Source organism: Medicago truncatula, chromosome 3 (genome assembly GCF_003473485.1).
Source record: "Medicago truncatula cultivar Jemalong A17 chromosome 3, MtrunA17r5.0-ANR, whole genome shotgun sequence".
Lineage (NCBI taxonomy): Eukaryota > Viridiplantae > Streptophyta > Magnoliopsida > Fabales > Fabaceae > Medicago > Medicago truncatula.
In genome coordinates, this window is record NC_053044.1 from 54,212,656 (window position 1) to 54,229,689 (window position 17,034).

General features: G+C 29.5%; 1 protein-coding gene across 1 annotated transcript; it reads left to right on the plus strand.

The window, feature by feature from the left end:
- The first annotated feature begins 10,870 nt into the window (after positions 1-10,870).
- LOC25490062 (sulfite exporter TauE/SafE family protein 3) lies at positions 10,871-15,274 on the plus strand. Its single transcript, XM_013606494.3, has 12 exons — positions 10,871-11,466; positions 11,659-11,818; positions 12,733-12,933; positions 13,016-13,080; positions 13,223-13,250; positions 13,345-13,406; positions 13,627-13,713; positions 13,791-13,844; positions 13,984-14,205; positions 14,294-14,387; positions 14,492-14,632; positions 14,873-15,274. The coding sequence occupies exons 1-12, from the start codon at positions 11,254-11,256 to the stop codon at positions 14,956-14,958; spliced, it is 1,413 nt and encodes a 470-aa protein (XP_013461948.1). The 5' UTR covers positions 10,871-11,253; the 3' UTR covers positions 14,959-15,274.
- Positions 15,275-17,034: the final 1,760 nt, after the last annotated feature.

Here is a 17,034-nt window from a genome sequence, read left to right on the forward strand (position 1 = left end):
AGATGAGTAAAATAAGTATACTCTCATATAATATATATATTAGTTAAATTTATATTTTATTTTAAGTATTATTCAAATCGTCTCATAAGTCCTAACTCAATTAGTAAAACTGTCGAAATTGTTAGACCAGATATCATGACCGAGGTTTAAACCGCGATACCTCCATTTTATGTGTGTAAGTTTACGATGACTTTGTCATCTCGTCTATAAAAAAAAAAAGTATTATTCAAATCATTCATTATTAATAATTTCTTATGTCATGTTCTACAAACTACTCATTCCGTCCCGTAATAATTGAGTTATTTGTAAAAAAATATTATCGCATAAATCTTGACTCATTTCAGTTTTCAATAGAACATTAATTACTTTTTTCCAACTATAACTCTAATTAATACTACTTTCACTACTTCCAATTCAATATATTCTACTTGATATATAAAGAAGAATGCACCAATACTTGATAAAGATTCTCAAAACTATTTTTCTTTTTCTTTCATTTATACAATTTTTTTAATATGTGTGAAAAGCTCAATTAAATTTGGATGAGAGGGAGTACCATTTATGTTTACTAATAAATAAACTAAAAAATTAGGTACCATTTAGAGCATGACACAATGGTTAATACTCAAGATATATACGATGTTCCTGTCCTTTGGTTGGTAGACCTAATATATATGATGTTTATGATCCTTTGGTTGGTAGAGAATGAATATTCGGCCGGGTATGTAATATTTTCAATTTTACTGTTATTGTTTAGTTCAGTTTTTTAGATGAGGTGGGAGGAACTAAATTTCTCTTAGCCCTTTATAAAAAAAGAAAGAAAGAAAGAAAATAAGTGGACAAATTAGTTTGGAAGGAGGAAACTATTTGTATATACTGAATTTTTTGTCTACTTACTATATTATAAAATTAAATGTCTATGATTTTATAATTTTGCCCTTAAAAGGGGCATTTTTGTAATTTCCTATTGATGGGTGTGGTTATTGCCACCTCATCATTTTTAGGGTGCATTTTCCATTTTGCCCCTCATCATTTTTTTTAATTATTTTATAATTTTAATAACTTTTAACTATTTTCCAATTTTTATTTTTTAACTATTTTTTAATTTTTTCACCCAAATTCAGTTACTTCTACATTGCCGTTGTGAGAAATTAAGGTATCGTTTTTTTTCCAACTTCTCTACATTTTTAAGGAGAAGTTAGGTCAAACACACTATCAATTATTTTAATTTCAATATTGTTTAATCATCACAACCTCACAAATATTTTTATTCACGCTGTCATTTAATGATGCCAAATATTTTTATTTCCTTTCTTAAACCTCACGAATATATAAACACACACATATTAACGTTTAAAGTAATATTTTATGTCTGTCTGTCTGTTTTTTGTTACGTTAATGTAGAGCTGTCAAAACGGGCGGCCCTGCCCGGCCCGTTCGGGCTTTTAAGGGCCGGGCTAAAAAGCCCGGTTTGAATATGGGCTGGAAAAATAGAGCCCGAGCCCGGCCCTTTACGGGCTCCCGGGCTAACGGACCAGCGCAGGCCCTTTTTTTCATTATTTAAGGATTGAAAATATAATAACATAAATGTACACAAAATTTATAGTGAACAAAAGATAAATTAAGTTTGGTCCAAGAGAATAACAATTATCCATACTAACATAGTAACATTAACATAATTGTACACTAAAAAAATATATTTATTAAATTCATTTGCTAATCTGTATAGTTACTATATATATAATTTTTTTAGGGAACAACATAGTCACTATATTGTCTTGCAAGATCCACATATATGATATAATTAATTAATTAGCTAATACATGTAAAAATAAATTAAAAAAAGAAAGAAAGATAAAGCGTACTAAACTGAGTTAACAGTGAGGAAAGGAAATCACAATGCAACCATAAACAAAAGGGTTTCATAAGTGGGGAATAAAAGCATAACATTTTTAACATCATAGGAGAACAAGAGTTAAGAAACAATGATGAAACACGACCACTTTGATTTTTGTTTTTCCTTCATTTTAATCAGAAGAAGTAACAAAATTTCGGTCAAAAAAAATAAATTAGAAGTAACAAAACATATGAACATAAGTATATACAATTTTTAGAAGAGAGAATGACTTAAATACCAAATGAACATAATTATTTGGGCTGTCCGTCCAGTCCCGTGTAAAAAATAATGCATTTTTTTTGCGGGCTGCTCTTAGCCCTAACGAGCTTCGGGCTTTTTCGGGCCGGGCTAAAAAACCCTGAAAAAATTCGGACTGCTATTTATCGGCCCAGGCCCTACATTTTATTCGGACATTCGGGCTGGCCCGTAAGACCCGATCCATTTTGACATCTCTACGTTAATGCATATAATTTTTTTTAGTGTTGCTTGGTTGAGTGCCTACCTCACCAATTTTCATATTTTATAAATTTTTGACTATTTTTCAATTTTTTTACTTTTAACTATTTTCTAATTTTTTTTCTCCCAAATTCAGTTGCTTCTACACTGTCGTTGTGCCAAACGGTTCCGACTTTTTTTCCAGCTTCTCTCAATTTTTAAGGAGAAGCTAGACCAAACACAATATTAATAAAGTACCTTCGAAAAAAAGTACTTTTTTAGAATGCATAAAATTGAATGGAATGAGCTTTAACCAAAAATTGTTGAATGCTACTTCAAAAAACTATTTCTCCGTAATTTATTTCACAAGCACCTCTCTTCAACTCACGCATGCAACCTTTTATTTTATTTTTTAATATTATATTTCAATTTGTTTTTTTCCTTCCATTTAATGTTTTTTTTGAACCGGTCCATATAATTTTTTTTAAAGGAGGATCAATTTAATTTTATTATTTGAAGAAATTTTATTATCTTTTTATCACTTATATATTTAATTTTAATATCTTTTAATTATCACAACCTCACAAATATTTTTATTCCTTTTCTTCAACCTCACAAATATACACGCACACACATTAGCGTTTAGAGTAATATTTTATGTCCATATGTCTGTTATTTTGTTACGCTAATGCGTGTAATTTTTTTAGTGTTGCGTAATGCGTATAATTATTATTTTTATAACATTTTGATTTTAATTAAAAGTAAAAGTATAGATGCCTAAAATAATTATACTTATATATATTTTACACATTTATATTGTAACAAACTATGCATATCTTTTTCTTATTAAAAAAACTAAACATATCTTTTTCAACGACACCAGCGATGTAATAAATATAATATCATATATATCATATAATATAATATAATATGAATTCTTATCTTTTTAAATGACACCAAAAATATGGTATTCTTATAACAAAATTTGTTATACAGTATAATTGGAAAAGAAAAAATAAACTATTCTCTACCTTAGCTCATTTGATATAGACAATGCATAAATATATGCAAGGTCGCGGGTTCGAACCCCAGGCACCATCAAAAAAATAATAAATTCAAAGTTTTGTATAATATTTTGCCAAACACCTTTTAACTTAAAAATAACTTTAGAACTAAAAAAAATAAAGAAACCAAACAGCTTTAGCTTTTTTCTTAAAGAGCTTTATTTTAACTTTATTTTAAAGTAGCTTTTAGACCGAAAAAAAGTCTGGCCAAACAGTACCTAAGATATTGTTTGACCCGATGTTTTTTCAACTTCTCTACATTTTTAAGGAGAAGTTAGGCCAAGTACAGTATCAATTAAGTACTTACTAAAAAAGATACTTTTTTTTTAATGCATGAAATTGAATGGAATGAGCTTTGGCCAACAGTTGTTGAATGTTACTTCAAAAAACTACTTCTCGACAATTTATTTCACAAGCATCTCTCTTCAATTCATGTTGGGAACCTTTTCTTTTATTTTCTAATATTATATTTCATTATATTTTTTTCTTCCATTTAATTTTTTTTTAGCCGTTCCATTTAATTTTTTTAAGGAGGTTCCATTTAATTTTATTACCTTTTTTTTCAAAGAAACTTTATTATCTTTTTATCACTTATATATTTAATTTAAATATCGTATAATCATAACAACCTCACAAATATTTTTATTCACATTATCATTTAATGATACAAAATATTTTTATTTTCTTTCTTCAACCTCGCAAATACACACACACACACACACATATTAACGTTTAGAGTAATATTTTATGTGTGTCTGTTTTTTTGTTACGCTAATGCGTTTAATTTTTATAAAATTTTGATATGAATTAGAAGTAAAATTGTAGATGTCTTTTCTTTAAAAAAGGTATAAATGCCTAAAAAAATTATGCTTATATATATATATATATATTGCACCTTTATATCGTAACAAACTATGCATATCTTTTTCATATTGAAAAAAACTGAATATTGCTAAATAGAAAAGATATTATTTTCCATTTTGCCAACATCAGATGATAGGATTTTGTATAAGTTTGATAATGACCCGAAAGATGTCTTTCCTTATGTAGTGGGAATATAGTTGATGTAACACCATGGAAAAAAATACTTCGTAGCTTTATCATTTACTATCTATTTACCTTGTGTTCTTTGCTTCCATTTTGTAGTCAATGGCAACCCAAATATATGTAACAATTGGTGAGAAGTTTAAGACTTAGTAAGTTTACATTATGAGTTCACAATACAGTGTTAGAGTAACTTATTATTTCACAATCCGATTTGATTGTTTTTTTACCATGTTTCTTGAATTGTTGTCGTGACCTTAACACTTTTCAAGCTCAGAGTCAAAGCTTCAGTTAGAACTTAAGTCAGAGTTCGACTTCTCCTCTACGTACTTCGTACAACGATTTTTCCAAACTGTCTCAGGTTAGGCCAATTGCTGAATTATAAACTTAGTCAATGTCTGCTTTTGTTATGCACAAACATGCTTTGAGTTTTTTTACGCACAAATTAAAAATACATATTGCATTATTCTTTATTTAATGTGCATAATTTGTGTTAGGAAACATACTACATCACTATTTGGAAAACAACTAAATTCAATCCTAACCAGTTTGGATTGTATTATGAGAGTTGCACCAAATGTTTGAAGACATCAATGTCAAATGGTGGTAGCTATATATGCACATGCGGAAGTGATGCTTAATTTCCATTTGTTTGAACAATGTTAATTGGTCAATGGGGTGCATATAATGTACATGCATGCATTTATCTAGACTTTATAGGAAGATAAATTATAAGTCATGCTACATTTTTTTTAGCTTAAAATCAGTTATGGTACCTTTATTTAATAAATTATATGTAACTATATTTGCATACATTTTATCCATGTAAATATGCATTAGACTAATATTGCAGTTATTTTCCTGTTTAGCATTTCCCAAACGAGGTGTCAAGAACAATTCTGAAAGGAAAGCGTAAAACAATCACTCTCATTGATGACCAGATATAAAGACAGTATAACTGTCACCTCATTACCGCCAATAGAGCAAGCTATGAAAATTACTTGGGTGGGCAGTGGTTCAATTTCTGCAGAGAATGAGTGATGGAAGAAGGTGGTAAGCTCATCTTTGATCTCGAAAAATCACAGAAGAACTTGCAAATTCGAGTTGTTCCAAAGTAGATCTTTGTTGTTGAATTATTTAAACTTCTACTATTTTAACATATCGCTTTGGACTGTAGTCGTAAACTATCTTGACTTTGGGATGTCATTTGTTCTTTTCATTTTTTCTGATGTAAATATTGGCAAAAATCCCATTTTGGTTAGTTTATGAAACTTGCAATCTCTTTTATAAACCTAACTATTATGTAACGTTAATTTGCACATTGTTGGTTCCTTCATTGGTTCCAATTAGTATCATGTTAATTATAATGTTGTTTCCTAATCTCTTGAACAAAATAAAACATGCTCTTTTCCTACAACAAATCTTTATAATGTTTTGGTAAATGTTTTAGAAATGTATATATATATATATATATATATATATATATATATATATATATAACTTCTAATTAACACTGCAATTTGTTTTGTACCTAGCACTTATCAAATGAGATATCAATGACATTTCTAAAAGGAACACGGAAAACAATCACACTCATCCACAAACAAACTCAAAAAGGTATGAGTGTCGCTTGATAACGACAAAGAGAGCAAGTTACAAAAAATACTTAGGCGGTCAATGGTTCAAATTTTGCAGAGAACATATGTTAGAGGTAGGTGATAAGTTAATTTTTTATCTAGAGAAGCCACCTAAAAATATGCACGTTCAAGTCGTTCCCAAATAAAGATTTGGTGTTCATGATCCGCACTTTCAACAAATCACCTTAACTCTAATCCTAGACTAGATTATCTTCACTCATCGATGCTACTTCTTTGCTTGATTTCATTTGATGTAAATATGGGTATCAATCATTTTTTGGTAACTCTATAACAACAACACTCTTTTTTACAATTTTGGATAATATGTAAATTCACACATCATTGGTTCCTTTATTTGTTCCAATTGTTTTCATCCTAAATATTATGTCAATTCCTAATCTCATAAACTGATTATATGCTCTCTTAATCAGCCCATACATATTTTATGATGAATCACAATGTTCCGTCATTTTAGCATCACTTCTTTTAAAGAATTTTTTTTCAAATACGTTATTGAACCCGTGCGAAGCACGGGTTTGTAACTAGTTTATATATAAAAAGTTACATGAGAATAAAAGTCAAATGAACAACAAAATTCGTCGTTAATTAGCATATGTGTTTTATATTCAATAAATCTTTTGATTAAAATAACTAGATAGATGGTTAAAAGAAAAAAGATTTATACCAAACAAAATATCTCTTGAATAAAATAATGTGATGGATGGTCAAAAGAACAATAATTTTAGTTATTTATGTGGGAGAGTAACATAAATGATATACTAAATACAATAATACATATTAAAAAATAAAATAAAATAATACAGGTTGTCAAAAGATACAATAGAAATATAGAACAGACATAAATAATTTTCTTGTTCATAAAACATCAATTATTAGACTGAAAATTTGTAAAGAAAAAATACGATTTTTTTTTTTTTTATAACGAAAAACTTAATAAGTTAAATTAAACATCAATAATTGAGAAAACCTGTCCCTATTATTTCATACGTCATAGTGATAGGACATATATAAATAAAATAACAACACATATTGTGCTATGCACTTATCAGTATCACCTATCTGCACAGTTTGGCTATCATTTGTTCACATGTTCGTCCTTCGACCCATAAAATAATTGAGAAATAACAATTTTTTGGCTTATTATTTATAGGGTTAAATATGTATTTGGTCCCTATAAATATATCAATTTTTCGTTTTAGTCCCTCTAAAATTTTCCTTCGATTTTTAGTCCCTATAAAATTTTCAATCTTCAATTTTTGTCCCTCTTTTAAAGTAAACTCATATGTAAAATTCATATTATTTAATAAAAATTTCCAGAAAAATTAAAAATATTATAAGAATCACTCCAAAAAAAATTCAGAATTTTTTAACAAAACATGAATTTAATATGAATTTATATATTGTTTACGGTTAAAAATTCATATTTAATTTGTGTTTTGTTAAAAAATTCTAATTTTTTAAAGGAAATTTTTTTAGAATATTTTACACATTTCTGCATAATTTCATTAAAAAATAGAAAAATTAAATTAAAAATAGGGACCAAAAGTAGTGATTGAAAATTTTATAGGGACTAAATGTTGAAGGAAAATTTTAGAGGGACTAAAACGAAAAGTTGACATATTTATAGGGACCAAAAACATATTTAACCCTTATTTATATTATATTTTTACTTTATCTATTTATTATTTTGGTTTTTGTGCTCATATCTTTTTTTACTATAAATCTACAAGAGATACTACCCACATCTCAAATAATCTAAGTTACATCCCAAAATTACTAATACACCCTTTAATTAAAATAAAAATTTCAATTCAATTCAAAACCCACACAACACAGTCTATGTATTATCTTCAAACAAAAAAGTTCACGTATCCCCTCAAACTCAGAAAGAAGCCAATCACGTCTTCATCTCCTTCCTGTCAATCGCGCCTTCATCTCCTTCATGTTCACGTGTTCACCCACATAAGTAAACTAAAGTAAATTCATTTTACGTAGTTTATGTAAACTGAGTTTACATACACTATGTAAACTAAGTTTACATAAGTTAAGTAAACTAACATAAATTGAGTTTATGTAGTTTATGTAAACTGAGTTTACTTAGTTCATGTAAACTCAGTTTATGTAGTTTATGTAAACTGAGTTTACATGCACTATGTAAACTGAGCTTAAATAAGTTAAGTAAACTAACGTAAACTGAGTATACGTGTATGTTATTCCTTTTTAGAATAGGCACGTAAACTAAATTTACATGAGACCTGTGTAAACTTAAATTACGTTACGCGTCTACGTAAACTAAAATCACGTTATACCGTGGAACAAAATAGATAAACGTGAAATTAACAACGTCAACAAAGATAAACATCCATGGTAAAATTAACAACATCGAATAAATCATAGAGCAAATGATAATAGAAACTCATAAGAAATTTATCAAATTCACTTACTTGTATGAATCGAGTACGTATCAATGGAAGAGATGTTGATTCAATTGGCGATTTTAGTAGGTATTGATTGCATATCCACGGTGGTTTCTGGGTGAAAAGGATAAAGGTTACAAGTGATAATAAAAAAAAATTAAGAAGTTTACATGGAGAGGGCATTTTCGATATTATTGTAAAATTTTTTAAAAAATTGGGTGTAACTAGAACTATATGGGGTGACACTAAAAAAAGTACAAATCTATAGTTGTTACATAAGTTGTCGTACAAATAATTGTTCAAATAACATATTTTAAAGTAATTATCAACTAAAAAAAATGTTTTTGAATGCGGAAGAAAATATAAAAGGAGCTACTCCATATTGTACCGATTTCATATTTTCAAACCTAACACCAGAACGACTATCTTGATAGCTCGTTTTTTTAAGGGATCATGCTAACTTTAAGGCACAAATTAAGAAGTTAAAATTGAAATTAAAACATAATTTTGTCTAGAGAAGTTAAGATTTTAAATTTTTAAAATATGAAATGCACAATTTTTAATAAAATATTTATATCTTTAGTTTCTTAACTTTATTTTAATCATTTTATAATTTTTTTTATATTTTTTTGGTACATAAATAATATTGAATTACATTGATGACACATTTTATTTGATTATACATAGTCTTTAAAATCTATGCAGGTTAACTAAATAGTTTCAACAATCAATTACATATTTCGGTCACTAATATAAGCAAAAGTCAACATTTTAGATTTATTTATTAAATGATGTATGTGATTTATAATAAATACTATATACATCATTAATTAAACGAATATAAAATGTAAATTTTTATTTATAATAGTTATAGGAGGGTATAATTATAGCATTGATGTCAAAAAGAGTTTTTCCTTTTTCACAATATTTTTGTTTTTATTCCATAGGGACCATTTGTAAACACAATTTGCCAAAAAAAAAACACAATTTGCCAATGCCAGGTAAGCAATAAATTGGTTCATTTCATGCCTCGGTTTCTTATCAACTCTCTGACTTTTTTTTGTCTATTAATAAAATTAACATAACTATTAATTTAGGCTGCCATAGACGAAAATTATCTATACAACCCTTATTTACAAAGAAAAATGATATTTGTACAACCATTTTCTAACAATTTTTTTACACTCATACTTACATTATCTTTTTATTCTCTCTCTTCATTTTTTTATCTCTATTATCTTTTACCAATCAAATGAGAGACAATTAAAGTTGTCATAGAAGTTGTACCAAAGAGTTGTACATATATTACTACTCTTTTACAAATATCTAAAGAGAAATGATATTTGTACAATCATTTTTGTACAACTTTCTCTCTCATACTCACATTATCTTCTTATTCTCTCTCTTCCTTTTTCTCTCTCCATTGTTTTTGACCAATGAAAAGAGAGCACAACAAGGTTGTCCCAAAAATTATAGCAAAAAAATTGTTCAAATATCATTACTCATATCTAAAATAAACAAGAATAATGACATCTACAGAACAATTTTTTACAACCTTTAAGATACCTTCTTTCTCTTTTAACAACGTAGAGATAAAAACAAAAACAAAAGTAAAAATACAATATGAGAGTAACAAACAATTGTACTAAACTCATATTCATATTGGATGGTTCCTTATTCGAGAATTGACTCAAATGGAGCCTCTTTAACTTAGTGGTAGAGTAACACTATGGTAAAGCATAAGTTGTCGGTTCATATCCGATAAAAGTTTTTATTCAAAAAATAACAACAATAGTGTTCTGATTTGCAGAAAAAATGGAGATATTTTTTTTTATATTTGTAAGAAGTAGCTCTTTGTAAAAAAAAACTAAGATACAGTTGAATTTCATTAAAAGATTGAATTTTTATTCTATTAAATTATTGTTACCATTTGAATTTACAAAAAAAAATTTATTAGAAAGTTGTTGTATAAATATCTCCATAAAAAAAAGCAAGCATAAGAGAATTTACCAAAAAGTAAAGAGGGTGGATAGAACCGTAGAAGACTGTACTTGAACGATAAGAAGGAAAACGTTTCAATATTCTCCACGTCAGATTGAGTTACAGGTGGTGTGTTTGTCTGACAAAAAAGAATATACCAAAAAAATTAAGAAAATACCAAAAGAAACATGATAAACACAAAAACTAATTCAAGAATCCTGTGTCACAAATAAATTAATAATAATATTTTTTTAAAAATAATAATAATATATAGATCTTTTATAATTTTTTGACAATAATAATGAATCTCAATGATGATGTTTTTTTTATTGATAAATATATATACATAAGTAGCCGAGTAAACGGAACTCTGAAATATCACACGCAGAGACGAAGTAAGAGATATATATCAATCAATCTCTTCCTTCATTTCATTTCATTCCCATTTTGCAAACCAAATTATTGTCTTCTTTTATTCACTATTCATCCATCATTTCTTCCCTTTCAATCTCAATTTTCATTTTTTATATTTGATTTGTTATTATATTTATCCCTTCACGCCAAAGTGAAGAAATTATCAAGAGCTTGTTCCTTTATTTTCTGTGGATTTTTTTTTTAACATCACCCGAAAATTCAGTTCTACCTGTCCGAATTTTCTTCCTCACCAAACAGAACACGAGTCTTGGTTCTGTTTTTTGAACAAGAGATTTTATCGTTTTGAAACGTGTGAGAGTGTGTCAATTCAAAGAACAAAAAACATGGTTGATATGAAAATGAGATCCATATTATGGATGATGTTGTTATTGTTTGGTTCTTTTTTGATTGTATCTGGTGAAAGAAAGCTTGTGAAAATACAACTACCAAGTTTTAATGTTACTACTCAACCTCAAAAACATGAACAAAGCTTTCTCACAAAAGCTGTTAATTTCTTATGGAAATCAGATGGATCGGGTTATCAACACGTGTGGCCGGTAAGATTTCACTTTTCTGTTGGATTTTATGTCTTTGTTTTATCTTAAAGTTGAATCTAAATCAAAAGATAAATATTTAGTTTTATTCCTTCATTCTATGGATATGTTTTTGTTTTTCACATGTTTTTGTCAGTTATTGTAACTTTGGGTAATATAATAAAGTGCTTCTTTTGTTTATTTGTATTGTTGCAGGAAATGGAATTTGGGTGGCAAATTGTGTTGGGTAGTTTTATTGGATTTTGTGGAGCAGCGTTTGGAAGTGTTGGAGGTGTAGGTGGTGGTGGCATATTCGTTCCTATGCTCAGTCTTATTATTGGATTTGATCCTAAATCATCGACTGCTATCTCCAAATGTAAGACACGTGCTTACACGTTATTCTCAAAAATAAAATAAAAATTATTACGAGTAGTAACTGTCTTTCTCTTGTCAATTCTGAACCTTAGTACAATTAACACTGCCGTTACTTTCAGATAATTATTTCAACCACTTAACTGCCGGAAGATAACAAGTACTTGAATTAAATGCTTATCAAGGAAATTAAAAACAGTACATAGTACTTCAAAATACTTTGTATGGTCCAAAATTGAACATAAGATTTAAGATAATTCACGTACAAATATACATCATTTAATTATTTAAAAATATATATTGTATAATTCTCTTATCTTTTTATGAATGTGTCAAAAAAAATTTTTGACCAGCATAAGAGTTTCTCTATGCTAAAATTACTTTGCAAAGGAGATATTATAATGGGATTAAAGCTATCCCTTATCATTTAGTAAACAATTAAACTTTATAAAAATTAAAGAAAAGGAAAAATAATAATATTTTATTAAAATGGAAATTCATTTGGCTAGTTTTGCTTGTTCAAAGAAAAAAAATTGTTAAAATGTAAGGGTCTCTCTTTGAACATTTTTGAAGGTTCATATTAGATACATACATTAGGGATGAAATAATTAGTGTTTGCTAATGATAAAAAAACCTTAATTAAATAATTTTCTTGGATGATTCAATTGGTTTAAGCTAAAGATTGAAAAAGTTAGAAAACTAACAACTTAACATTTGCCTATCCAAAACCAGAGTTTGAGATACACTGGATTTTGGATAAAAAAAAAAAAGAATACTTCCACAAACAAGTATAAATAAGAGCTCTTAATGCACCTTAAAAACTAAATTATCCCTGAACATTAATCAAAGAGAAAACATTTGCAGCTTCTTGGATTAGCACTATATTTATTGATTTATGGGGTGTTCTGTTTGTTTCAGGTATGATCATGGGTGCAGCTCTGTCAACTGTCTACTACAACCTTAGGCTGAGACATCCTACATTGGACATGCCAATTATTGACTATGATTTGGCACTTCTCATTCAACCTATGCTCATGCTTGGTATCAGCATTGGAGTCGTCTTCAACGTTGTATTTCCTGATTGGCTTGTCACTATATTGCTTATTGTTCTTTTCTTAGGTAACCATTAATTCAATTCAACTGTCTTCTTCAGTAATTAGACATTTTTGTTGCTCCTCTGAATATTTTTACTCTCATGCAGGCACATCAACAAAAGCATTCTTTAAAGGGCTTGAGACATGGAATAAGGAAACCATAATGAAAAAGGTTTCATTTAATTTATCATGTAGTATAATGCTTTCGCTACATTTTCAAAGCTAAAATTTTACCATTGTAAACAAATAAATGTTTTATATGTTATTTTTTCGTAAATTATTTAGTGACAATCACTTGAAAATTTTATTTCTAGGAGGCTGCCAGGAGACAAGAATCAAATGGTGAGTTCAGGATTATTTTCCCAAAACAAAATAAAGTTGTCCTGGACCATTATTTTTCCTGATGTCAGAGTGTATTCAATTTCTTTTTGGTTAGGTTCAGGAGAATATAAAGCTCTTCCAACTGGACCAAATGTTGCCATTGAAAAGGAAAACAAGGTACAGGAGAATATTATATATTGAGGGAGGGTGATATTTCCATATTTAATAGGAATATGGTAATTTAAAAAAATATATATTTGGGGAAAGGGGTAAATTATTATTGATCAAAGTGACATTAATGGTCTTTTTTCAATGGACTCCTTCATTATAGATTAGAAGGACAAACTCTTACCACTTAATTGACACATTATTGATATAATAATTCGTTCAATTGCAGGTGTCTATAATTGAAAATGTATACTGGAAGGAGTTTGGGCTACTAGCATTTGTGTGGATTTCATTCCTTGCACTACAGATTGCCAAGGTATGTTCTGTCATCACAGTTATTAATACATAATACCAGTTTATAACTTTCAATTAATTCAAGCCTCCTGTTGACAGCAAAACTACACAACTACATGTTCTGCAGCATATTGGATACTGAACTTGTTACAGGTAAATTTAACTCTTGTGGTTTTGCTTTTTAATTGAACATGATATCTCATTGTCACTCAACTTTTATGAATTTGTATTTGAATGTATGTTACAAGTTACAAAAATATCAGAAAAAGTTTGAATCATGTTACATATGCAGATCCCAATCGCAGTTGGGGTAACTGCGTACGAGGCAACTGCATTGTTCACAGGGAGAAGAGTGATAGCTTCTACTGGTGATCAAGGGAAAGCATTTACAGTTGGCCAGCTAGTCATCTATTGTGTCTTTGGTGTGCTGGCCGGTATAGTCGGTGGATTGCTGGGACTAGGAGGCGGATTTGTTATGGGTCCGCTTTTTCTAGAGCTAGGAGTCCCTCCTCAAGTGAGTTTCAAACTGCAGTATATAAATCATGCTTCTCTTATCCTGATCATTAAGTGATTCCTAATTGGATCGGGTGTCATCTGTGCAGGTGTCAAGCGCCACAGCCACTTTTGCAATGACATTCTCCTCGTCTATGTCTGTTGTGGAATACTACTTGCTGAAACGATTTCCAGTTCCTTATGGTTCGTGCCGCGATCGCTCCTTGCTTACTTTCTACTTTTATAATATTCCAGTTCCAGTTCCTTCTGATTTCTGACCAATGTGCTTTTTGAAATGTGACACACAGCTCTTTACTTGAGCCTGGTGGCTACTATTGCAGCCTTGGTTGGACAACATATTGTGAGAAGGCTGATCATCCTATTTGGAAGAGCATCACTCATCATCTTTATTCTAGCCGGCACAATATTTATCAGTGCAATCTCACTAGGTAAGCTTACCCATTTTTTGGATTTGGGTTGTGTGCAATCATAACCTCGTAATTGAACGCAGTCAGTCACATTTAGACGGCTGATTAAAATCCGAATGTCAAGATTTTGAACCGGGTAGTTCAGATTAAAAAAAATGGAAATCTACATTGTAATTTTAATCAGACAGTCTAGACGTGGCTGACTATGCACAAACATTATATCAATATATGGTACACTAATATTTTCACTCATCTTGTTAGGTGGAGTTGGCATTTCAAATATGGTGCACAAGATTGCCAATCATGAGTATATGGGATTTGAGAATATCTGCAAGTACGGATCATAGCACATTTACTTTCTAGTGTTTACACTATTATTCAAAAATTGCGTACCAAGGCCAAGAGCTAAGGTGGCCATGATAGATTATTTCTTATCCTGTTAGAAGGTGTCATTTTTTATTATTGCCAAGTCATGGAGTGATTCCGTAGGAAACTCAGAAACTTATATTCATTCACACTGTTCAAGCCATTTAGATTAAGATTCATGTGATTTGAATCTTATTGTGTCATTTTCAATGAAAATTGCCATTATTAATTTATGTATGTAGGTTCTATTAGCTTATTATAAATAAAATTGCTGGGGTCATCTTTTGGTACCATAAATGTTGCAGTTGCAATGCCACTAATTTATGTATGTGGGCTCTATTAGCTTGCTATATATATCTTCAAGGGAGAACATTGCATGGAGTTTACATCCTCGCATATAGGGCGAGGGATACATTTTTTTTGCAGTTAAAATACAGAGTACTGTCAAAGATAAAATAGGAAAAACAAAGTTAAGCAACACATATTAATCTATATTATTTGATCACAAGGAATGTACATCATTTTTATTGGTCATCATGACAAAGAAGGAAAATTTCAGTTTGATGGTCCATACATTTATATTTTACGAGAGCTACTTTTATCCTATTAATAATCTTTCAAAAATCACACCTGTCAAGAATCAAGATATACCAATCCACAAAGAAAAACACCTAGGCAAAATGATACATTATTTTCCGTCATAAATTCGGATGTGAATTACTGGAAAACAAGGTCCCATATGTTTCAACTTTCAAGTCACACAACAATCATTGCCCTCATATACTACAACTAGACGGCCCCAAATTTGGGTCAACACCACATGGTACTGTTTCTATTTTCTTTCACTTCCAATTATGCAAAGAATATGTACTATGTACTAACAAGTGGGAAGAAAAAAAAAGGGCCATGACTTTTCAGGTTAGGTGAAATCATACGGACCGGCAATTAAATCCCTTTTTTTATGTGTAGAGTGCATATCCACCATATAGTCGCTATCGTTAATATAACCTTTGTGATAAACCGATAATGCTTGGGAGACCAAGTTTACCAAAAACACAAACAATATTAGACTCGGCGGTATGTATGTGATCATGTGAATCTCTTATAGGATTCCTATATGTTCTAATAACATTTGGAGAAGAAGAATGGATGAGGAGATCCACATTCGATAAAGTTTCAAGTTTGATCTTAAAATTTATACACTTATTCCCTTCATGAAGAGTGTGGCAAATAATGATATTGCTTTGCTAGATCAAATCTTTTATGTTTTGAATCAAAATAGCATGAACGTGGTACTTCATGGATTGACCTTTTATGAGATTTATACTATGCAAGGAATTAGCAAATGAGCTCATTAATATCCATAGATTTAGCTAACAAAAGACCCTGATAAATAGCAAGTAACTTGGTTGGGAGAATATCTGAGGAATTGTGAATATAACATGAAAAACCTGACAAGTAAACACCAACATTATTTTTTACGACATCGCCAAACCAAGATCTTATAGGGGAGCCTAAGCAGCTCCATCAACATTAAGGATGGCGTTAGAGTGATTGTGTTGTTATTCCACTTTATGAGTCTATCTTCCAACGCAACATTAGAGATTTGATTAAACCAAACTTTAAAAGTTTTAACCATATTTTGAATGTTGAAAGATAGATTACTTATGGACCAAATTTCTTTACATAAGCACATGTTGTTTCTCTGGTGCCAAGTCCATCAAAGAACATCGGTGAAAAGAAAAGAATTAGGACCCAAAAAACCATTCTTAAGCCAATCATGTTCAACCATGATAAATAAAAAAATCTGGATAATTGAACCATGAATGATGCCAAATTAAAAATTTGATTTTTTTTCTTCGTGAGCTATATTTTCCAAATTCAAGACCAAGAGAGATTATGGGTAGAAAGAGTTACCAGATTCATGCGATAAAGTAGCCAAGAATATCCACTTTTGGTAATTGGTAGTGTAGTTACCACTTTTGTTACTTGTCCAAATGAAAGCATCTTCTAGGGAAACATTGAATTTAAGGTGAATGTTGTTGATGTTGTCAGAC